The 24202-nt window shown below is 34.3% G+C and overlaps 1 protein-coding gene across 2 annotated transcripts in view; it reads right to left on the minus strand.

The window, feature by feature from the left end:
• LOC102109717 (adhesion G protein-coupled receptor A3) overlaps window positions 1–24202 on the minus strand; it is a 260456-nt gene that overhangs the window by 105569 nt on the left and 130685 nt on the right. For both annotated transcript variants that reach the window (XM_005520645.3, XM_088059859.1), the window contains 5 exons: window positions 16506–16670; window positions 12891–13089; window positions 11505–11654; window positions 8449–8610; window positions 5783–5998 (listed from right to left, as the gene is read on the minus strand). In XM_005520645.3, the coding sequence (XP_005520702.1) occupies window positions 5783–5998; window positions 8449–8610; window positions 11505–11654; window positions 12891–13089; window positions 16506–16670 (892 nt within the window). The remainder of the gene's footprint in view (window positions 1–5782; window positions 5999–8448; window positions 8611–11504; window positions 11655–12890; window positions 13090–16505; window positions 16671–24202) is intronic.

Consider the following 24202-nt stretch of genomic DNA (forward strand, 5'->3'; position numbering starts at 1 on the left):
ATGTACATTAATTTTTATACGTTAAAACATATGATAAACCAATACAAGAATTGTAGAAACACTTCTGTATACCTAAGATAATTGACACTTTTCATGCATGCATCAATAATATTTGGGCACTATTCCATTTTTCTCAGTCTTTAGAAAGATCTTTAAGTGCAGGATGACCATTCACATTATAAAAGGCCACACAGAAAAGAAAAAAAGAAGGTATATTGAACACAGAACACCAAACTACAAATGTTGCAGGTGTCATAGCAGGCATAAATATATGAAGTCACTATTTGAAAAGGAATAATAGTAAATGGTATCAATATAAAAAATGTTTTTTGAGCATACTGGAAAGAGAGGTGCAGTTTGTCTTGTCTAGTTTTGATTTTGAAATTAAACCCTCTAATTACCTGAACGACAGACATTTCAACTTTTTCCATAGCTAGTACTCAGTGTACAATCTGAACCCACCTGCAAGCAAATTAATGCTTCCACAGAAAATACTAGTTTATATATCACACTGCTAAATGTTTTTACTTAGTCTTAATTTTATTTTAAAACAAGAATTCCATGGTTGTAATGAGATATCAAGAGGTATTTTTGATACCTCTTAGATGTTATGTCTAAGAAAAAGGACAAATATAAAAAAATCCTTGTTTGAATGCAAAAACTAGAATGAAGGTGATTATTTAGAATATTGAATAAATAGATATTAAATGTCTGGTTATATTCTAAACCACTATTAAAACCACTAGAGGATTAAATTAAAACAATATATAAAAGATTTTTTAAAAAGTAAAATAAATGTAAATGGATGAAGCAGGTAAAATATAACAAAATTTAAAAAGCCTACATCACATTAAGCTATACCTTCGTGACAGTACCCACCTACTCACAGAGAAAGAGAAACAGTCCTAGACTAGTTACTGTAAAATCAATTTATAAATTTACACCCCAGCAAATTCTCTTGTAAATTACCAGGAAAAATTTTCAAATAATACCATTATCCAAGAGAGGAAGAGCAAAATGCTTTGGGCACTAAGACATGGAAAGAAAATGGAGAAAAGAGAAAAATGGGAAGAAATTTTTCCCAAAGGGAATGCCTTGATCTGGATGTTTAATCTTGACATGTTTGTAAAATATTTTGAACCAAAATAGACTTTGATATTATCTATTCCAGCATTCAGCCCAGTGTTTCTCTGTAATATGCCATACATATAAAACTGAGAAACTAAGTTTTGTTTGCTTGTGTCCTGCTTACTTGGAATTTTTTTCCTTGATTGTATGCTTTCATTTGTTTCATTGTATGTTTCAATTGTATGCAGTTGTAAAAAATTATAGAATGAGAAAAAAAGAAAAATTATAATCTTGTACTAATGTGTATGATACAGACATACTCAAAGTTCATCAATTTGATGAGGGAAGTGCTGCAATAATCTCTAAAAAGCAATGTGTGCTGCAAAATCACAGAGGCCATCACAATGGAAATGAAGATGTCAACATAATTCATGCTACATTTATGATGTCGATCAACCTACTAGTTCTTATATGCTAGGAAAAAAATACGAAATTATCCTGACGATATCCTGTGACATCCAGTAGGATAACAGTATTTTGTTGATGGTATTTTCTTAATATGATGTATGTGTTTATTGAATATTTCAGTGTGAACGTTCTCAAGAAGACTGAAAAGTATTTGTTTTTATTGTAGCATGGAATGAAAGAAGATCTGGAGTGGGGAACATTTAGTCTGATAGACTGAACCAGAAAAATCAATAATAGCTATCTTCTGTGCAAGTTACAGGAAGTATATTCATTTTGTATTGCATTTCTCACAAATTCTATACATTGTTTGAACTCTGAACTTCCTGACCTGATCTGCATGCATCAAAAAAATTCTGTACACATGCATTCTGTAACTGGGAAAAGGTATCATAAAATGGATGAGCAACCTCACAATAGCAGCAACAGTAATTTTCCCCTTCACAATTCCTCTTTGGATTTTTAATTCTGTGCTTTACCCTGCTCTCTTTCCAATTGGTGGAAATCTTTAAGTTCTTTTCTCCATTCCTGGTAACTTTTACCTACGAATTTACCATTATGTATACATTACCTCTATGGTCTGACAATCAAAATTTATTTTATGCAAGACTAAACCTTTTCTTACATAGATTGTATATTTTCCAGTATGTATCTGAGACAAGAATATTTCTAAAATTGTATAATAGCTCAACATGGTATGTGCAAGTAATCATAGGATTTTGTCAATGCACTTTAGGATTTGTTTTTGTGGCTAGCATGTCTGGTACCAATTTAACTTTTACCATTTTATCACACAGGCACTACCTGTAACACAACCTGACAAACCCAAAGGTCACTCTGGCTCAGGGCAGAGAAGAAATAAACAGGATTGAAAAGCTGAATGGAATGCATGGAGACTATCATGAAGAATTCAGAAGTCAGGGACTACATGTGAAATACACATTACTGAAATTTCAAAACCTCACTTCCAATTCATTTGTGTGTCAGGAGAATAATTAAAGGTAAGAATAGACTTCTCATTTGACAAGCATTTTCAATGAAGCTGGGACTATAAATTATGTTAAGAAAATACTTTCTTTAAAGTCAAAGCACAAATGCCAAACTTACAGTCCACCATAAACTGCACATTTCGTTACCATAGTACAGGAAGCTTAAAGGTTCATTCCATACTGAAGGAATTTTACTGAGGGTCAGAGGGTGGGTTAACTGTCCAAGTGATTAGCTCTGCACACTGGAGATATTTTGCAGAATCAGGTTGGAACAGAGATTAGGTTCCAAGTATGCTTCAGGTGTGGCATCAAACAAGAACCAGACACTGGATTCATATTGAATGGCACTAAAATTTCATGAACTGTTCTCACATTGTCTGAGTTCAAATGTTACATCAGCCTGGTTGGTGTGTGATCAGCACATCATTGTTGTGACATCCTTAGAGCACAGACAGTTCATGGGACAGAATCGTGCCTCAGGAGCATTCCTGGGATAGGATCTCAGTCTGGAGACCCAGGGTGGGACAATCCCATTAAAGCTTCTTAAACAGAGAGGAAAACAACCAGTGTGTCAAAATACTGTAACAGAAATTTAGAATATATATTTGCCTTTTTTTTCCCCACCCAGCAGGGTCCAGTCAGGCAGCAAAAATGGGATCTAAGAGAAGGCATTTGGGTCTAAGTCCTATCAGAGATAATTTCTGATCTGCAACAGCGATAAGTGATTCTTTTCAAACTTGCAGCTGGCTACAGTCAGAATTAGATTTAAAGACAAAAAATTGCATATCAAACTGCAAAACGTATTTTAATTTAGGGTATCTGAAAACACTGCAAATTGGTCTATAAATATATTTGAACAGAAGTGGATACAGATATTTTTTAACATGTATGTCCCAAACTTCTCTGAATGGTGGATCAATTTCAGTGTCTTCTAAATTATTTAATTTTCAAAGTCTATTATTTTTTAACTGTTTTATACTTATTTATTTAAATTTTGATATTTCTTAACCTTCTGGGGATGTTCTACCCCTTAATTACCAGATCAGGATAATTTATGTACAGAAAACCACAGTCTAAAAATGTATCCATTTCCTAGCATTGCCATGAAATATCACTTTGGATAGTTACAAAAGCTTTGGTGGTATTCACAAGAAAGCTTGTGCTCACCTATATCAGCCTTATCCCCTCTACTGCCCACACTTTGCTTCATAAAGATTCAATTTTTTAATTGATTTTAATTGAATTTTTATTAGAAGTTAATTAAATTTGTGATTACCATGTCTACTTGGTAATTTTAATTAGATGTTTTTTCTTCTTCATTATTAATCCTGTGCTAGACAGAGAAAGGCTGTAAGAGTAATCTCAGCATCTAAGATGAAGTTCTAAAGGTCAGCTATAATAAAAGAAGCAATTCTGACCTCTATCACAAATTCTCTGTTTTTCTGAACTTTGTATAGCACAATCAAGTAGGTTTACCTCCAATGAGCAAATATAGAAATGATTTTGCTAGTGGATGATGATAAAGAATCTCATTTTCTGTTTTCTACATATCATCTCTTCAACAGTGAAGAAATGTAACCAATTTCAGAATGAATTAAGGGGGGGCTTAGCCTAAAACTTTCAGAGAGCAGTGAATGAGAACTTGTTTTCAGGATTCAGTTTAAGGAATAGATCCAGTCTGCTTACTCCCCTACCACATTTAAAGCCTGAGTACACCATCATGTTAAAACATAAAGCCATGTAACTAACATTTAGCTAAGTCTATAATCTCCTGTACCATGCTCTTACAATCTTCACAAATTCATATACAGGTGATAACTAGAGATCCACCTAATAAAGTCACTTCCATCAGAATAGATATATTACATGCATCAAAATGGCTTTGTATGGGAATAAACTCACATTCTCCTGGCTTCTTTGTATCATCAGTAGAATTTCCCTTCTCTCTATTGTATGAAGTCAGGTAGGTTCACAGTATACAAGGAAAGATTTACTGAGAACATTATGATGACATTCTGATAACATTTTAGGAAGGGGCTTCAAATAACTGGTCTAACTTACTCTACATATTTGACAAGTGCTTGCCAATAAACAGATTCAGTTACTAAAAATGTTGCTACTCAGTTTCTAAAGAGGTACAAAATATATTGGTGGAGCTAATAAAGAAAACTTTCCCATTCTTGTAACCCCAGCTACATATTTCTATATCAATAATACTATCCCATACAATTCAGAATGCTCCAGGGTTGCTTCTTGAAGAACTCTTGTATCTTTTAGATCTCTGACATTTGGTTTTCACCTTATGGATGGGAAACTCATTTCTTTTCAGAGACACCTTTCTTTTTCATATAGACAGACATGTTAAAGGGTGTTCAGAGACAAAAATAAGCTCCATTAAAGGAAACAAATTTAACCTAATCTTCCATTATTAAGATGACTTCTTTTAGCAGAAGATCCTGGGAGCACAAAGTACCAAATAATTGGCTGCACGGTCCATACAGAATAAAATGCACCAAACTGCAATCGAAATACTAATCAGGTTCAATTAACCAGTAATATTGTTCAGAAAAGCATCATTTTGTCATAGTAAATATTTTAAGAAATAAGCCTATTAAACTGAGATTCAATTGAAGGATAACGAAAATTCAGCACTAATACTTAAATTTAATAACATGCTCAGCCAAATACAAAATTCCATTTCCTGCTAGATCAAAATTTAATTGTTACACTTCATTATTTGATAATGACAGTGTATTCTATTAAAAGGCTTATTTACTATTTTCTTCAGCTACTGCTCAAAAATCCAGCAAAACAGTCTCCCTCAGCATAAAGTCCAGAAGATAGTGCAGTATTATTTATGAAAGTAAAGGTATTTCCCCTAAAATATACATCTCTGCAATGTAAAACCCCATGAGAGTGCATCACTAACACAAGTATTTCCAATTAATTTAAACAGCTTGTTTACACATAGAAAAGTTTGCAGAACTGGACTCAGAGATAGAAAGAACAAGACATTCACTCATCTCTATTCGCATTCTGCCTGATTATATTAATGGAATGTTCATTAGCACAACAAAATATGCTTCACCCAATACACCAGTTTAAGCCCACTTACACTTTGAAATTATTAACAAGTTTACAGTGCTAACAGCACATAAAATATGCATTTTATAAATCAGTAGTCTGCCTAATGGTGCTACTGAAAACACTAAATAAATAAAAAAAACAGATAACTTACATTCATAACTGTACTGACTTACCCTGGTAGACGAATTCACCAAAGAACCATCCAGATTGCCAGTGTTGCATTTGAAATTCAAATATAGATCAGGATTGTGATCTGCTTCCCATCTTCCCAAATCAGGAGTCACTGACTTGTCTGAGTTCGCAGATATTTTCTGGTAGGCAGTGCACGTCATTCCTGTGAAACTGGATGGCTTGATCATGAAGGCTTCCAGAGCAATATTACGAGATACCTGTTAAAACATCGAGAATAGTTATGTCACAAACTCATTAACCATATTTGTAATATTGTGTGTGCATTGTGTACTCACTGCATATACTCAATAGAGGATTGTGCATGTATACACACACACACACACACAAATATATATATTTATACATACACACACACACACACACATATATATATATACACACATATATATGTACTCTCGGGGTGAGAAAGAAAACAGAACATTTAAAAATATGATACAGGATTCTACAGCATAACAGGTTTGCTTCCATCTTTCTTTCTGAGATATCTATAGATTTCCATCTTTCTTTCTGAGATATCTATAGATATAGACACAGATATAGATATGGACAGATAGATATATAGCTATAAGTATGTTTCTATTAGTTTACATTAGTTATTATTATATCAGTTTTGCAATTCCATCATTATCAGCTTCAATGGAATCTGGAATTAAAGTAATAGAATTATGAAGTGAATTTGCAACACCAGGCCTAAGAACCATTTAAAAAATGAGTAAGGATGTGCTTTGTACCTAAGAAATGAAACAGGAACCTTGTTAGCTATTTAGTAGCTGAGTGTTTTCACAGATCTTGCTCTATGAGAACACTGAACATGACTGAATGGTTCAATACAACACCATGTTACAGGTACATTTACGACCTACCCTTCAGCAAAGTGAAATGTATGGAGATGGAGACTGCAGCAGAGTGCAGAGATGCATCTCTGCCCTTAAACTAGCATTTTTATTTCATCACAAGCCTGTGCATGAGACAAACAGCTCGTGTTACCACAGGTGGACTGCCTCAGACTGGTACCACACTGATAGGTCTAGGTGGTTTGTGCTTCCAGGCACAGATTGTTTAGTGTTCTGTGGACCTGGCAGTGCTGGATTAATGTGGACTCAATGATCTTAATGGTCTTTGACCACCTAAATGATTCTATAATTCAATGTTACATGGCTGACACAGTTTATAGTTTCTTTTTTTTTTCCCTTTGGAACTGAACTAGAAACTATTGACTACCTAAGCTGTGGGTGTTTTATTTGCTGTTTTCTAAAATAAAGAAAGCAGATGCAATTTCTGTGAGACAGTTTCCTGGCCGGCCTCCCGAAGGAACAGACATGTTTGTTATGGCGTAAGATGACACCAGAAATACCCCACAGCTTTTGTTTATTTACAAATTGCACTCAACAGTAAACTACTTCTCCTACAGAAAACAAGAAGCTAAAAGATAAAGCATGGCAAAACAGTTAGTGACACATATCTAAGTCTGAGTACATAGAATTACTCTTTTCAGTAATGTCAACGTATTCCTGAAGCAATGGCAGGGAAAAAACCTCAACCTTTGTAACTTGACATTTGAAAGGAAGACAAGTATAAAACAACAGAGCCCTCCGAGCTGTCATATTGCAAAATACTTCTAAAAGTTTCATTATTTTCACTATGCATTTAATATAAATACTTTTAGCAAATTTGATTCTTTCGTGTAAATGAGAATTAATTAAAAAACTTCCTTTAAGAAACATCCAATATGTTTTTCTCCCTGTTTGAAACACTGCTTTTCTAAAAACATACAGTGAACAAACTAAGGCTATTATGTTATTTGGCTTCCTCTAAAATTCATTTCAGTCTATAATTTTTTTTATTTTTTAATATTTTATTTTTATACATTTTTCCTGTGATTGACTCTGTACCTGAACTCACGTTTAAATAGCATTTCTTTTAAATGCAGTAGACAATTAAGAAAAGATAAATGTTGTTTAAAAGCAAGCAACCAAACAAACTAACCCAAGGAATGATAAGGCTTTAAAGTATTTATCTAAACTTCTGAAAGGATAACTTTCAAGTTCCTGATTGAGATGTATTTCTGCTATTTAGATGTTGAAGCTGACAAGAAGACAAAGTCTTACTCTCCAAAGGACAACCTCTCAGTATCCAAACGATACACTTGTGTCCACTTGTGTAGGTGGAGGACAAGGAGTAAAAAAATTAGTTCTAACAGGTTTTTGCTTCTAAAAACACTAAAACTAATCCCAAATTAGTAATGTTTAGGACATGATAGACCTTTGTTAATCTTGTGCTAAATACTTTAATCAATAGTTGTCCAGAAGCTGCTTGGTAAGGTGTATTAAAATCTTCTAACTACAAGGATCTTGTTGTCTTTTATTGTCTGACATGTTGCTGTCAGTCACTCACTCAGCTTGGACCTTTCAAAATAAAGCCATATACTATAGTAGCTTTAAAAATAGAAACTGAATGAATAGTAACAACATTAGAAAGATATTGTTGTCAAAATATCACAAGATATATTGTCACAATAAATACAACTGATCAAAGAAAACCACTTTCAAATACCATTGGTAATATTAAAAAAATATTTTGATCTTGCAAATAGAATTCAAGACAAAAAAAAAATCTTACCAAAACGTTTTGTAATTCTTTGAATTACCTTTGATATAACTTGAACCTTGGTGGTCAGTATTTGACTTGCAATCTGTTCCACACATCGTACAATCCTGGTGCAGGCTTTGTCTTCCTTTTGAGCCATCCACAACACATGGTCATCCACCAGCATGATATTGCTGGCAATCTCAATAAGAGCATCCCCAATCTGAAAGACAAAAAAATCAAATCAAAACAAAAAAAGAGTATTGTCTGTAAAACGCAAAAAGTAAGAAAAGAACAGATAAGGGTACAAATGAAGGCAGGCACCTTATTTCTCTTGGTAACCATCATTGAAAGGCAGTTTTGATTCTATTAAAAAATTTAAATGGACTGAAAAATAAAACCAAGAAAGGAAAAGTGCAACTCACATCAAGGAAGAGCTTTTTAGTTCACAACTTAAAAGCTTACCTTCTAGATAAACCAGACAAATTGACTCATCTCATCTCAATAAACAGAATTCCAGAATTATCACCCTTTTTTTTAAACTAATTAAAATTGGCCATGCCCTTCTAAAGAACTGCTTCATGTTCAATCAAAGAACTTTGAAGGGAGGGCTGGGGGTAAGGAAAAAAAAGAGAGGGAAAATATATTTGAAACACATCTTTGTTATAGACATAGTGGAGTAAATCTGAGATAGAGCTCAGGTGCTGATACAAATTTAGATCATCTCATTAGCCATAGCTTGGATAGTTTTTATCCAAACTATCCTAATCCAAATTAACAATCCTTGTTTCGCCAGGTGACATTTTACAGATTTTGGTAACTGTGTGTTTGAAATTTTATTAGTAGTTACATTTAGAAATAAATATCACTGTGAATATCTTCGTAATTATTTTAAGCTGGAATAAAAATGCTTGCTTTTTAAAATTCAAAAACTTAATTTGAGTAAAATTTCAAAGTTAACATGACCACATTACCAATATTTTTGAAGGCAAAGATATGGAAAAGATATTCCCTGTTGTCACAAATAAACCTGAATAAAATGTATGTAGAAGAGAAAAAACAACTGAGAAATATTGCTAAAGAAAAGTTCAAGAAGCCAAAAAGTCACACTAATAGAAACAGAAAAAAAAGGCAAATACACAGATGATTTGGTGGAAAGGAAAACAGAAATTCAGTAATGGTGAAAAAGATTAAAAAGATATGACCTTAAGTCTGCATTTTCAATAAAAAATACAAAACTTTCACATGCATTGCAAAGGAAACAAATAATAAGACTATATGTGAAATTTTATGTGACTGTTCCTGAAATATTGAATCTATTTTTGAGAACATAATTACTAGATAATTCTAGATGGCTTTTGACAATGTGACAGAGTTATTGATAAAATGAATAATAATGAATCACATTAAGAGTGATTTATGAGAAACTATAAAAGCAAACAGCAATCAGCTAGGCAGTAACTTACTGAGGACAGAACAATAGTCTATAAATATACAAAAGGAGAGAAATAAGAAAAGGAAGTAATTTATACCATAATTAAATGCATTAATGAAGAGTAAAGGCATGTCATTGAAAATACAAAAATTTGGGCCATTATGCGTGTTCCTGACAAAAATTGCAGTGTGTTGCAAATATGTCCCTTGTGCAGCTGTTGAGCCTCTCTTGTTTCAGAGGCCAACCACCAGATGGGACAAAGCACCTTTATCTTCTGTAAAAAGGAATTACCCCATGTGGAATGGGATGCACATCCCAGAAAAGAGGTACAGAAACTGTATTAGTTAAGCATGAATGTTTTAGAAAATATTTTGAAAAATTTCATTTTAATTGATATCTAATGGATTTATGTAATTGTAGTTTCGGCTGCTAGACAATTCCAAACGAATTCCCTTGTATTAAATAGAGTTCAGTCCTATTTATAATTACAAGTGCAGCCTCATGCGTGAAGCCATCGACACTTAAATTTCAGAGGTGTTTTTGTACCTTGTGAGTGAGAGTTAAGAAATGGGTGCTAGTCAAGAGCTCAGTGAATGAGGACTCTATTTGGCAAACTTGAGAGAGGTAAAGGAAAACAGGTAAAAATTAAGAGAAATGTTATAAATTAAGAAAATAAGGGATTACTTAATCAGAGATGTAGACAAAAGTAATGGAGACAGAGATGTTTTGATGCAAAAAGAAAGCAGAAACTAAATCCCATTTGAAAGGTGGAAGAAGTCAATTAAAAGATTAGAGATGGTGCTCAGCTTTAATGGAAAATGCATCAGCTGCCAGAAAAATAGAGGCTTTATGACAAATCGAGCTGTTTCTTTCGAATATCAAATTTTTGTTTTGTCAGAAAGCAGTAAGATCTTATCAGGATTCTGAGCTGAAATAAAGTTTCAGCTTTCAACCTGATTCTTGGACAGCATTTAATAATATATTTTGGATCAAATGCATAATATTTGGCACTAAAATATTAACTGTTACAGTTCCCAGAGCCAGAATGGAATGAACATTGCCAAACCAAAACAAAATATCATGTGGTCAAAAAATACAGTTTATGGAATCTTTATGCAAACAGTTGCTCTGAAAATTAACAGTAAAAAAAAATACCATGAACATTTCTGCTCTCTGTAAACCTATTTTTATCATAGGGTTTGCATAATTCTGATTCAATTTTCCTGCAAAAATGGCATACATAATGCTAAAAGTTTCTGTACCAAGTTACACATAAAGACATATTATCTTTTCTTTACAAAAAGTGATACCTCCTTTCAAAATCCAGTGAAAACCTTCTGATGAAATGGAGAAAACAAAAGAAGCATGTGTAGCTCCAGTGGCCAGAGTCCATTCTAACACATTAGACATGGTAGAAATTAAACTTCAAAAGAAAATTAAATAAGTGGCTCATTAAAAAAACTGGTTTTATTCCTAAGCAGCAATGCCCTTGTCATCAGAGAAGAAGACATAGTTTCCTTTTTGGCACAAAGAGACACATCACAGTTTATGCAGAACATTTGCAATCAGCAATCAGTTTTAGAAGCCACTCTTCAGTGTCTGCCCGCATACATTAAGAACAGGGCCATATGTGAAGACTTTACTAAGTGATACTTTTGTTCAGCATAGAGAAGATATCTTACATCTTCAACTTCATCCACGAAGACAATTAGCTTTTCCATTATATAAGCCAAATATATTACATCCATTTTATCCGCAAAGAGGGAAGCACCTCTTGTGTAGGCTGTCAGCTGGCGAGAAAACTCCAGCACGGTTGTCAAATTGATGTGCATCTGAAAAAACATCAGAATTCTTAGTCTTAATAAATCAGCTTCATTCTCTTTAAAAACTGGAGATCACATCCACTGGTATACTGCCTGCCATAATTTCACATGGATTTATGGGCACCAGCATGCCATGGATTTAGGGACATTTAGGGACATTAGAATGTATCTTCAGCCTTAGGTCTTAGATTTCATTGCTGTTATCTGAAGATGCTATCAGAACAGACCAACAAATGTTGAAGATTTTTGTCTACTTTTTCTTGATTGTAACTATCTGGCCTCATAAAATATACCAAACTACTAACCTTGCCTTGCCTCTATCTCTAGACCCTCATGGAAACAGCAGCGTCAGCAAGGGTTCCTACACACAGTGATACATGGCGGGAGAACAAGGGAAGCTGAGACTGGCTGTGAAGAAAACCTTTCCCGTAGAGCAGTCAGGCATTTGAACAGGTTAACCCCAAGAAATTGTGCAGCCTCCATCCTCAGAGGTTATAAAGCCCTGAGTGTCTAAAGCCCTGAGGAACTCAGCCTCTCCTCATTGCTTACAGAAGAACAGACTGGATTCTAGACATCTTCCTAATTATTTTATTACCCTGTAATTGCAATGGCTCTCTTTATATATTAATTACTCTTATTTATGAATCCATTTGAAAACAAACTTTCTATGGTCTTATCTAGTACTACTGATATTAGTAGGGAAGAAACAGAAAATTTTAAAATTATTATGGCAGTTACACATCTGGGCCATCTTCCACAGTGTTTCGTGTTATGCTCTTTTTTTTCTGGGTAATTTCTATCCATCTACTTTTTCATCTCATTCTTTTACTTAGCCATAAGAAACAATATAAGTACTACTTTTTTGAAGACATCAAAAAGGTATTCCAAAGAGGAAAGGCACTTCAGCTGATATGGGACTCCACAAGAAATCAACATCTTTATGGAAAAACATGAGAGGAAGGAAAGTCAAGCACTGATCACCCTGTCAGCATTACTACTAATCATGTAGACTCTAAGCACTTAATGGACAAAAAAATTTAGATAAAGTTAATAAATGCTGTGTACTTGCTCCTACTATGACTTCCAACTACCAAAGAAACAAATGGTTGTCTTTCAAGTAAAGCATTTTGTTAAAAGTTCATCTGTCCCAAACTTGTGGCTGAACTGCCATTTCTTGCCATCTATTCAACAAGATTAGTACTAGAGAAGGGGAGCCTTGGATTTCAAAATGCAAAACCAACACACCTGACTAAAAGCATGAAGAACTTGAGTTATTTCTTGTGAATAAGGACATTCAGAGTAGTTTTCTTCATCCCAGCGCCCAGTTCGGTTACATTTACGCCACGCCTTAGCCTCTTCTGAGCCTTTGTGAAACGCAACGGAGTTAAAGGAATACTGGAGACAGGGGTGGTAAGCAGTTATCCCAGCCAAAGTTTTGGGCCACCTATAAACAGCATGACAGTAAAAATTAAAATGCAAAAGGCAACTTACAATATAGATATATATGTAACAATATATAACCATATACAACTATGTAAAATGATGTGTGAGAAAAAAAGGCTATTTTAACTTTTACTTCATACGGTTTTATAATGAATTACTTTGTTTTCTTGGAAAATGTCAGAATTATACAGGTTCAAGTCAGGCTGGTCACACATTCATTCTGTGTTAATTCCAGGAAGGTGTTTAGTGTAAGGAAAAAAGTATGGTTGGTGTTTTTACTACATTAATGTTTGCAGACTGCAAAGAGCAGAGCAGTAAGTTCATGAAGCAAAAAACAAAACAAAACAGAACAAAAAACCCTATTACTAAATGCTCTTAAAAATAAGTGCTCAAAATGTACCTGACAATCTCTGCTTTGCATTTTGATTCACCACTAAAAAGCCTTGAAAAACAAAAAGCCCCGAATGTGTTAGAGAAAAATGAACAAGATTTCAGCAGAGATCATGTGTCATAAAGGAGGAAGGAACTAGCCCTTAAAATTAGCTATTCGGCTATACATGATTTATATAGTATGATTCCAAAACAGTCTTTGAAAACAAACTAAATCAAGAGCAGCCAGACTTATTCTATTTGGCTGATGGGTTTATTATGAAACACATTTTTTCTATATATTTGCTGCATTCCCTAGAATGGCACAACTGGATATATTTCTACAGATACCAAAATCTATTGTCATTTACAACTCAGTGTGGACATAGGATCAGGTAATTGGGAGAAATCTAAGGAAACCATAGCATACCATCAGCAAGTCAGCAGGTCTGGGAAGGATATGGTTCTTTAATTGCACTGATGAAATGTGTGAAGCCAATAAATCACAAAAATATTCTGCCTTTCAATGAAATTACAGCTTGGCAATCAACCTTTCCTCAAACAAATGTATTAGCTCCTCTCGGTTACACAATGCACATTCAATTGCATAATTACATAATAAACAGAAAGGTTTGGATTATAAAAGTATTCTGCATTTCAAAGAAAAGCTAAGAAGAAAAATACTTTTCTTTTTCACAGCTGTCACTGAAATAATTCAATTTGTGATGGAAAAAAAGTTGATAAAAAATAGATCATGAAAAGAGCTTCCCCAAAAAATCAAAATACGTACAGTAGTATATGTATATATATATGTATATATACTACTGTATATATAGTATATATATATAGTATATATATATAGTATATAGTATATAGTGTATATATATAGTATATATATATAGTAGCACAGAGGCAGTTTTTGCCTCTTGGATGAAATATTACTTTTAGTAAAACATTTGCATTGTCACAGTGAGCAGAACCTGGCCTTTATGACTAGGAATGATAGCATGTTACAACATTATCATTTGCTTTTCAGAATACACTTACAGCATTCCATAAAACAGCAACAACAAAAAAGTAAAATATGGCCATGATAGAGAAAACCTCTTGGTACAAAAGGCCAGTCCATTCTGACTCTCAGTGCCTAATTCTTGCTGCAGTTATGCAATTATAAATACCACCTAGGCTGGACAACTGAAATAGCCACACTCCCCTAACTGTTGATGCTTTCTTTCCCTTTCTTTTGCCCGATAAAAGAATCTAGCTTTCTAGTTCTGCCTTTGTGGTTCAGTTCTTTCTACTTACATACTTGTTATGTTACCAAAACTTCAAAGACCTTTGTAAGAAAACTTGCTGGTGTGAAAGCTCCTTCTCTGAGGATAAACCTTTGGAACAATTTCAAGCAGCAATACTGAGTTTGAGCCTGATAAATTCTCTGCAATTTTAAATTCATTCTCTCAAGTGCCAAAAGAACCTATGGACTCAGCATCCTTTTGATGTACATTTTAAAAATAAATTTATAAGATTTCTAGGAAGATGATTAATAGGTTGAGAAATATCCACTCCTGTTCTTTTGATTTATATCAAATGACAAAAATGCCCCTGGTGTTTGTGCAGCCTGAAGATTTTTATATATATCTATTTATGGAGAAAAAGATGTAATTTTAAGGCAAGAACATGAACTTCATAGAGTTGTCATCTAAGAGATTCAGTATGAGTTTTCTGAAAACATTTTTTAAAATATCTAATTAAAAGCTATTTTAGCATATCCACTATTAAAAAACACAATTCCAATTTTTGTGATGACAAAAAATTTCTATAGCTAAGATTGTCAAAAGTCTCTAATGAATTTTAATCCATATATCCATATATATATATATATATATTATATATATATATATATAGCCTCAGCAATGTTGCCTCAGTGAAAGAAGCAGACTCACTGGTGCTGAGGTTAACACATAATAAAATAGCTTTGTAGTAAAAAAGAACAGATTATTTGAGTAGGTTTTTATTTCCACTTCTTTCTAATTCAATCCTTTACTTTTATTCAAACACAAGAAATAATACAAAAAGCCTTTGGGAAAGTTCTAAAGATAACCTAAAAATAAATAGAGGCTTTCAGGTCAGAAATATTTGCAGAAAGTTCTGCTATTTAAAAGAAGCTTCCTTCCTCATCTACTTTCCTTTCATTAACTATTCAAGCTGAATTCTCATTATAATTCATTTGGTAACAAATCACTGTCTTGATTTCTCAATGGGATTGCCATCATACATCAGTCTTATTGTCAAGCAGGTTTTGTTTAAGAGCTTTGTGCATATCATCGGTGCATTTTAGAGCTGACTGAAAACAATGCCAAATTCCACAGAAACCTTTTCTTCTGATTAAAACGATTAAAATTTTAAAAAGCCCCACCAGCATATGTAGATAAAAGTAATGATGGAGCAATTACTGCATTTGGTCTACAAAATTTTGCAGACTCCTAAGATTTAGCAAGACAGGTGTACTTTGTAAGCATGTGATATATTGGTAGAACTGTATGTCCTTAAACTCACCTCATTCAATTTGTTTTACTAAATAGTTTTACTTTCAATTTTGATTCTCTTCAGTGAAATATTTTTCTAAGAGTCTCATGTCATTTGTTACCTCTAATCTCAGCTGAACAAAGCTATCAGAACCAGAACAGATTTAAAAAGTAAAGCACTGAAGATATAACCTTCTAATGCTTTAATGCAGTGTTATCATCTTCTACAAACACCAAGAAAAATTTTGAACCTTCTCTCATTTACCTCATTTCTTAAAAAATTTCCATAATGCATAGAGAAGAATTAGAAGATTTTCTGACTTTCACAAACCACTGCTTCTCTTGAAGCACTAGGTCCCATTCCCCACCAAAATCATACAGAACTCCTTCTTCCTATCATATTACATAAAAATGACAACTAAAACAAGTGGTTTGTAACTGACACTGAAGTGTCATGTAAGCATGAATATGGCCTGTACCTACATAAATATATGAAACACACTCCAAACCCAGAAAGTCATACCTGAAATCTCCCTTGTTGTTAATAACTCTTTCTGCAGGGCAGTAGGGTGCAGCTGTTTCAAGTACCACAATTTCTACTTGCTTAGTGCTATTTCCGTAGGAATTCTTGACTAGACATTCCCAATCTCCAGTTGCATCAATGTCAATACTGGATAGGATAAGTTCACTAAAAAATAAAAGATTCATCATTGTATACACTTAATTACACAGATAACATGCCATTGGTTTTCTGGCATTAACTTATTTTCAGAGACTTTTTATGAAAATATCAGAAGGGGCTTTGGTCTATGATTATCAGAGGGACAGAGAGTATGTAAGTGGTGGTGAGCTCTTAGCAGCACCAATTTTTATTGACTACTCAGGTTGCAACAAGTTATAACACAAATCATCACAAAGAATATCAACTATTTATCAAAGTCTGTTCTTTCCCCAGGTATTACAGAATATTTGGTTTGTTGCCTAACCAAACACTTGAAAGTCAGGAATGCATTTCAAGTTGACCACACCACCAACGCACAGAGAATGGGTTTTGCCCTCAGCTGTGGTTACAGCTCCGTGGCATTTCAGCAGCAGAACCTGGCACTCTGCTCTCAGGGGTAGAATGCTATTCATTTCCTCCAACTCTACAGATGTCATAGACCAAAAATAATGCTAGCTACTACATTTTAAGAAGGTAACAAACATATTATATCTTAAATCTGCCATTGGGCTAGAAATAAATTTTATTACAGTTTTATAAAAACTACCACCTTTGAAAGTAGTTGGGAGAGGAAAAGAAGTAGCATTTATCTGAAATATTTACTTTGCTTTACAGAAATTGCCTGCCTTTGAATATGCCTTGTGGTTTAGACAATTTGAAATTATGTGGGAAGGAAGGCAGTAGGGGGAGAAAGAGAGAGAATGTACATTATAAAAACTGAAGGAATGAAATAAAAGTTAATAAATTTCTTTCAAATCTCTATTTAAAATAAAATCTTAAAAATTTTACTTGTAACCTTTCACAGTTTTAGGTAGAGGCTGTAATTTTGAAAGATGATTTTCTCAAGAACCTACTACAGAACTGCTATCTGGGTCCTCAGAAAACAAGTAAACCACAGTAAACAGTCTTTGTTTTAAGTAAGTTCTTTCTGAATTTTTGCATAGTTCTCCAGCTATTCAGTGAAATTTATTTTTAAAAAGTAACTTAAAAATTTTCACATTATTCCTATTTATGATGGCTTTGAACTCCAAGTGCCTTGTAACCCCCAATATCATTTTTACAATGAATTCTAACATATTTTTATAGCAAAAAATATAGAAAAAGCATTTCTAAACGTTCTCAGAGAGTAGCTCAGTATTTTAATGTCAATAGAAGCAACTGTTCTCTTAAGAAGTCTCAGGTGAATAGCCCAGTAACAGCAGCCTCTTAGCTAATTTTTAATACATCTTTTTGCATTCAGGGAGAAGTACTTCAGTGAAATTAGCCAGTTTAACAATGTTTTAATTAAATGATGTATTTTATATGTCACAACAATCTCACATCATCTTCATAGACAGTTGAGAAAGATCATATTTCTAGAGCTTATAAAATCAATTATGCCTAAAACTTTTTCACTGAAAAGAAAGGCAGCTGATATATTCAGTTGTGGCATCAAGACATGGAAACCTCACAAATTAATAGAATGTATGATAGTTCTGCTAATATTTTGATATATTTTCTAGAAAATATCTACAGTCATTGTTAACAATATAAATTTGTTAAAATTTGAAACCATGGTGATGTTAGATAAATACCGTATGTCAGCTTATTATAAATTTTACAAGTAATCAGTATTCAGATACATACATATAAAGGGTACATTTTCCATTTATTTAAACTGCTGAAATGTGTTCTGATATAAACTTATCTGCTGCTTAACAGGTCTCCTGTCAGTAGATGAAGTTTCCCAAACTCAGAGACAAATATTTACTGATACATCAGCCTTGTTTCTCATAGAAACACAATACAAGAACACTGGTTCAAATTATCGCAAAAGACAAGTCTCTCCTCACATTCACACTTTTAATCTTCTATTGCCCTTTCTTCAAATGGTGATAAAAACCAGCCAGAATAGGTTTATGCAATATAATGACTAGATCATGAAATTGTTTTTTGAATTGCCATCTGGCTACTGTAAATGATGCATTCATTTATATTCCTCTTGGAATATTTTGATAGCAAGCCCAATGGTGAAACTGTTCATTTACTTACCATCTGGATATGACAAATGATAAATTGATCTTATACCTCTGGAGAATTTGGGGGACTGAATTTAAAAAAAAAAAAAAAAAAAAGTCTTTTAATACTCAAAAAAAGCAGTCATTTTGATCCTTTAGCATTTTCTCCACTTATAATCCTTGGAGACTTTGACTTCACGGTCCTGGCAGGCCAGAAGGAAAGGGTGGGCCTTTCTTGGATATAGAATTTTAAGACTCTATTTCACAAAGTTTTCTGGTAGGGCAGTTACATATTTTAAGTCTTGGCATGGTTACATAAACAAGCCCAGAGATTCTCACTTGTAGTCGAAAGACATTCTTGATCTCTCTTGGCAATGGCAACAAGTCTTGGTTAAAGGTGAGAACTGTCCCATAACCTGAGGACATGGCAGGACTCTGATTTAGGACTCTGATTTTGACAAAACCACAAAAGAATTAAGAGAGGATGGCTGCTTTGGCTGTATTCTTTTCTTGCCTATCTCATCTCACAGGAGCTAATAAACATCAGGCCACAAATGCAACAATCTTGCCCCTGCTACACAGCTTTCCTAAGGATGGAGTAGGAGTCAACAAGCATTCCTACGCCCTTCTGCATTAGCAATCACATCCCACTCCTCAGCAGTGTGACAGTTGCCACTTTTCATGGAAATTTTGACTTCCAGGATGAGAAGAAATGGCCTCAAATTGCAGCAGAGGGAAAGTTTAGATTAGCTATTAGAAAAAGGGTGGTCTGGCATTGGAACAGGCTTCCCAGGAGAATTGTGAAATCATCTCCCAGGGAGTGCTCAAAATACCTGGGGATATGGTTTAGTGGTGAACTCTTGGACTTGAACACTTAAATCCTAGAGGTTTTTTCAAACCTTAACAATTCTGTGGTATTCTATGACGATGCAGTGAAGTCAGACATTCATGGGATGGTAGCAAGGCTAACTGAATATGAAGATTGCTGCCTGATGAGAGAAGGATGACTAGCAGGCTTTTCTCAAGTTTCCCTTTGAAATCATAGTGACCTTCTCAGTAAAAACATTGAGAGGAAGAAAGAGAATATATATGATTGCTCTTTGTACTGGGAAATTTCACGCATGGTAGAATTCCTTTCTACAAATGTGATGACTGACATATTGAAAAATTAATTAAAATGTACAGCTGATGCAATTGAATGAAAAAGTTGTATAATATTCAACAGAAGCCCGTGGCATTTGTCATTATAAAGAGAGGAACCATAATACAAGCGGAAGCCACAGTCATGTAATCAAGTAACCTATGACAATAGAGTTCTATTTGAGGCATAGTTTTGCATTGCTACAGCTATGCATAACTAATTAGACAATCAGAAGTAGGTCTCATTATGCAAAGTTACTCAGCCATGTCCTGAAGAAGTACTATAGCGACATTTACTGCACGCCCCAGCAGTCATTTGCATGCCAGGAAACAAAGTAACAAATAAAGAAGAGACTTTAACACCATATTTTGATTGGCTTTCCACCAGAAATACTTTAAAGTCTGACTTGAGTTTCTGTAAGATATAGGAAGAACCAACTGGTCTTCCTGCAGGAAAACAAAAATTAATTACTTAAACACAGGACATGTTTAGGTTTTCTCATATTCTTCTTCAGACAGATAAATAGCTAATGTGTTCCCACAGTTCAGGCAGAAGGTCTGCATAACATGCTACCAATCCATACCACCTTAAATTATTAAAACTAACATGCAATTTAAAAACTGAGTGTTGGTCTCCAGAGTAGGCTGCAGCCTGGAATACAGCCTTTCACAAGGGACACAAGGTTAAAACATGGAAAATGAAGAGAGAATCTGTAAATCAAGACACTTGTCTGAACTCAAATTGCTAGTCTGATCTCTCTGACAAAATTAGTTATTTACCCTTGAAAGAAACAGCTTTAGAAGGCTGATGGCCTTTGAAGTAAACTTGTGTCCAAGCAACAGCAAGAAAAAAGGAAGATGAAAGTTGGTATTCACTTTGTGCAAGATGTCTAGCAAGTATTTTCAGGTGTAATCAATTTCTCATACACAGAGGTAATGCAATAGACATGATTTTTTGTCTTTTGATTGCATATAAAAACAAAGCTTAACTTACCATTTAATATCATCTGTAGGTACCCAAGAAATGTAATGTGCTATAACATACTTTTTTTCTATAATTTATCTTATTTTTTCACATGCTAGAGCCAAGAAAAGAGTTGGAAAGGACCTAGATTTAATAACAATATATTGACAGGAAAAAAAACAAAACAGAGGGGAAAAAAACCCCAACAAACCAAACAAAAACCTACTTCCAAAATAGGAGGAAAGAGCTGTATGTCAGAGAGTAAAACCATCTCACTTTATTTCCTTTGTATTGCTCAAATTACTTCAACTGAAATGCAGATGTTCAAAAATACTGTCACGGGCTGATATCCATTTGCTGCCCAACAGTCAGCAGTGAGATATGGTTTCTATAGGTGGATATCAAAGTACCTGTGACTTACATGCCATTAATTTCTTTCATAAAATTGAGCAAGCAAACACTATTAATATTAGAGTGACTCTACCAAACCATCTTCAGGTACTACATCAGAAACCTAAACATCTCTACATCATATCACAACATGTTTGCTTTGTTGTATGAGCTCATTCTCACTCTTTGAGCTTGTCAGATAAAGACAATCAGCTGCTCTTCCGCACTGAAGGGCATACATAAAGATTTCTGTATTTATCTTCAAACTCCCACAGTCCTGGAGTCAATACATGCCAGTCTAGCTTGCTGAGAACATAAGTGGGGTGAGAAAAAGAAAAGGATCAACAGCTCTAGAGACCCAAAACTTTCTCCTGCCAGACAAACCTTCAGACAGCTGGCAGGTCTGTGGTAGCACAGGGCCATTAAAGCTATCTGAAGAGAGCACACCTGGGCCTGGGCTCATTTAAAGAACTTCACAAATCAGTTGTCTGTCAGTGAGCTGCTCTGTCAGTTGGTGAAAGGTTTAGGGATGCTCAGATGTGTTTATTGTTATTAATTTTGTTCTACCTGCAGGCTGATGGACTGCAGGATGGATACAACTGCACTCTTCCAGGGAAATGGTGCTACACATGCTGTATGCCTTTCATCTCCCCTTAAGTAGCCTGTATGCTGGAATGTTGTATTCAGAGGAAGCTTTATTGCATTAGCATAACTCCTGTGATCTGAACACTATCAGAGATTCTTCGACAAAAATAACACCAATCAGACCAATAGCCAAAACTGTATAAAAAGCTTTCAAAGTAAAATATTTCCCAGATGACTCAGAAGTGTTAATCTACATATAACAATTCTTGATTATTTGATTACAAGCCACTGGCACCAGCAAAAAAAACCCAAAACAATCACAAAACCCTGAAACAACACACAAAAGGAAACCAATACCCTATTAAAATAATTTTACAATTTCAAATTATTTGTCAAATGCATATTACTGTGACATGATAAAAGTGCAGAAATTAATTATCTAATAAATACTTTATGGGCTAGCTGATATGTTAGGGTTAGAATACTGACCTGTTTTACTGGCAAGAAATTTGGAAAGATCTAAAATGAAGGTAAGACATAGCAGTTTCCTATGTAAGAACTTCAGGAACGATCTCAGTTCTTTCTCAGTATGTGGTCTATCTCCTACAGTGTAAACTATAATTTGTAATGGCCAGGAGCCACCCAATCACAATACCATAAACAATTAAATATAGGGGGTATTTAATCCTGCAGGGAGGAAAAGGAGTGCAGAGGACCTATTTTCATGGAATTCCAGTGTGTTAATGGGAATTATAATATGCCCTACAATACATTCTCAACGTACATTCAATGTTCTACATTGAACAGATCGAAACAGCTGCTGTTTTCATATTTCTAGAAAGTGTTTGTTTGAAGAAATTGTTGCCTCACAGTATTTAGGGTGGTTCACCTGGCATCAGATTCTAGATGTACATCATAAATGCTCTGGTAATGCTCACATTTGGTTCACAGATTTACAAACTCCTGCCTGAACTCAGAGAAAACGTATAATTATACCTAACATTGATGTTGACAGGAAAAGTACTTTAGAAAAATCCAGCCCTGAGATGTTGACTCCAAACTGCTGCTACAGTGCAGCCAGATCTCAGCTGTGCAGCTGCAGCTGTTTGAAGGGCCACATTAAAATCATTCTGGCCTTAAAAAGTCAAGGCAAAACCCTCTGATTCTCCCTTATGGGGGATAAAGTGTCAATTTTTGTTCTTACTACTGAACATTTCAATGTTGTGGCTGGATGGGTCCATATATAGACCCATATATAGCTGCTGGATATAAGCAGAGATGGAAATGAGAGGTCAAAATTTAGTGCAAGGCATCTTCCTAATCTGGTCTCAACACCAAAGAAAGTATATTTTTGTAACATTCTTCAAGGACTCCATCAAAATGTTTTTATAGTTCTGACTTACTATTTTTCTAGAGTATTTTAATTCTATCAGCCTTTTTTTTTTTTTTTTTTTGTGAAAATACCTATTTTTCAATCATGGTTCAATAAGCACTTATCCAAATTAAGTCTACAGGTTTTATGACAAAGCATAACTCATAGGTAATAGTCTATTACTTTAATGGCAGAGGGTATTGTAGTTGCTGCTTTTGTTTTTCATTGTATTAGTCTCTCCACAGGTTGTATTTAAAATATTCTTCACATTGATTAGTAGTAAAACTGTCATTGACTTTTATTCAGGTAATTGAAATATTTTTAGATAAAAGACCTGAGTTTAATTAATCTTCCAAATTAATTCACATGAAGGTACTCTTAATCTCACATAATGAAACCTTTACCCTGGGCATTTCATAATATTCTGCAATAAATTAAAATATTATCTTCCTATCTGATATATGAGAACACTGCTGGTGAAGTAGCATCTGTCAGTTGCCCTTTTCTGCCTCCAGTGCCTGAAACGAGTCATAGACCATTGTCTACGGGGTTTAAAGTGACCCCAAAATAATACAGAAATATTGATTTACAATTTAAACTGTTATTTTGCTTCATTTGTTTCCTAACTCCTTGACAGCTAAAGTTCAAACAAGGTCAAGTAGGTAAACCAAAAATATCAGCACTGAACAATTTCTGCTTATCTCCCTGGATTTCTCAGTATGACCCATAGCTGCTCCTCTCCAAAACACTCATGACAGCAGAACACAAAGTGATCATAAAATGCCTGCATTTGTGAATCAAATCACTTGGATCTGTTCTAATCTTGTTAATCTTGTGCAGTCTCCAATATTCTGCCATGATTTGGTACATATCTGAACATTCAGTCAAGTATCCAGCCTACCAACATCCTTATCAGGGTTTTTCAGACTCTTTTTTACCTAGGACCAGTTCAAACCACTACTGCTTGCTTCGTATCTTTTCCAGATGTATTCCACCCAAACTGCTAACAAAGTTTCGGGATCACCCGGATCATTTCATGCCTTCAATTTCT

This window comes from Pseudopodoces humilis, chromosome 9, assembly GCF_049639895.1.
Source record: "Pseudopodoces humilis isolate 2021_Gansu_Grassland_sample_001 chromosome 9, ASM4963989v1, whole genome shotgun sequence".
Lineage (NCBI taxonomy): Eukaryota > Metazoa > Chordata > Aves > Passeriformes > Paridae > Pseudopodoces > Pseudopodoces humilis.